Here is an 842-nt window from a genome sequence, read left to right as displayed (position 1 = left end):
TCCTCCAGCAGCACCGAGCTCCGCGTCCTGCAGCACATTCTCTCTCAGCATCGCTATGCTGTTCTCATCGTTGAAGAAAAGCTTGGTGCTGGCTTTGGACCTGAGCTGCTAGAACAAGGTCAGAGCAATAATTACTTAGCACGGTCGCTTGACTTACCATGTTTAGAAATTTCTAGAAAGTGCTACTGCCTTCCTTTAAATAAATGCACGAAAATAAATGTCTACCAATCATCACTTTCTTGCATCCTGAAAATTTAGCTCCTTTTCTCAGTCCTCTCAATTCCCCACCACCCCAGGTGTATTGCTTTAATCCTATAGATCCTTGTCTATGGAGTTGTATAGTTCAAGTTTAAATGTTACATAAAAAGTGTTCACGTTTATGAGCCTGAATACATGTTCTGACCAGCACGGAGCTGCTCTATAGTTTAACAAAATTGCCATCCCATCTGACTGCAAGTAGAAGGCGCTGGAAATCGTTTCTCGAAGCCAGCGTAAAAATGTCTCACAGTTTGGCTCTTAATGTGAAAGGGGGGTGGGTATTTATCATTGATTCCATTCTTCCTCAAGGATTTTGTTTCTATTATGTGGAGAGAAAAACAAGAGGCACGTTTTTAAACAAGGTCCCGGAGCAGCCGATGAGGGTCAGAAAGGATAGGAGCAATAACAGTTAACCCTCCTTGAGCAAAAATCTGCGTCACAGAGGGCATACCATGCGTCCTCGTCATGACTCCATTGGTCTGTGCTGCACGCCTTCAAACGGCTTTGGCTCCCGTCAGCGTAACTCTGACTCTTAGTGCCCCTCGTGTGCACAGAATAGAATAGTGCTCTAGAGGGATTCAAGT

At 44.5% G+C, this 842-nt stretch overlaps 1 protein-coding gene across 1 annotated transcript in view; it reads left to right on the top strand.

The window, feature by feature from the left end:
- The window catches only part of CPED1 (cadherin like and PC-esterase domain containing 1), a 337,576-nt gene that overhangs the window by 43,036 nt on the left and 293,698 nt on the right, over window positions 1–842 (top strand). Inside the window, exon 6 of the mRNA XM_013005960.2 lies at window positions 9–118. Coding sequence (XP_012861414.1) covers window positions 9–118 — 110 coding nt within the window. The remainder of the gene's footprint in view (window positions 1–8; window positions 119–842) is intronic.

Source organism: Echinops telfairi, unplaced genomic scaffold, assembly GCF_000313985.2.
Source record: "Echinops telfairi isolate 266 unplaced genomic scaffold, ASM31398v2 ScPeMD7_23;HRSCAF=83, whole genome shotgun sequence".
NCBI classification, from domain to species: domain Eukaryota; kingdom Metazoa; phylum Chordata; class Mammalia; order Afrosoricida; family Tenrecidae; genus Echinops; species Echinops telfairi.
The sequence above is the reverse complement of the archived record's forward strand: the minus strand, read 5'-3'. Positions and strand labels throughout refer to the sequence as shown.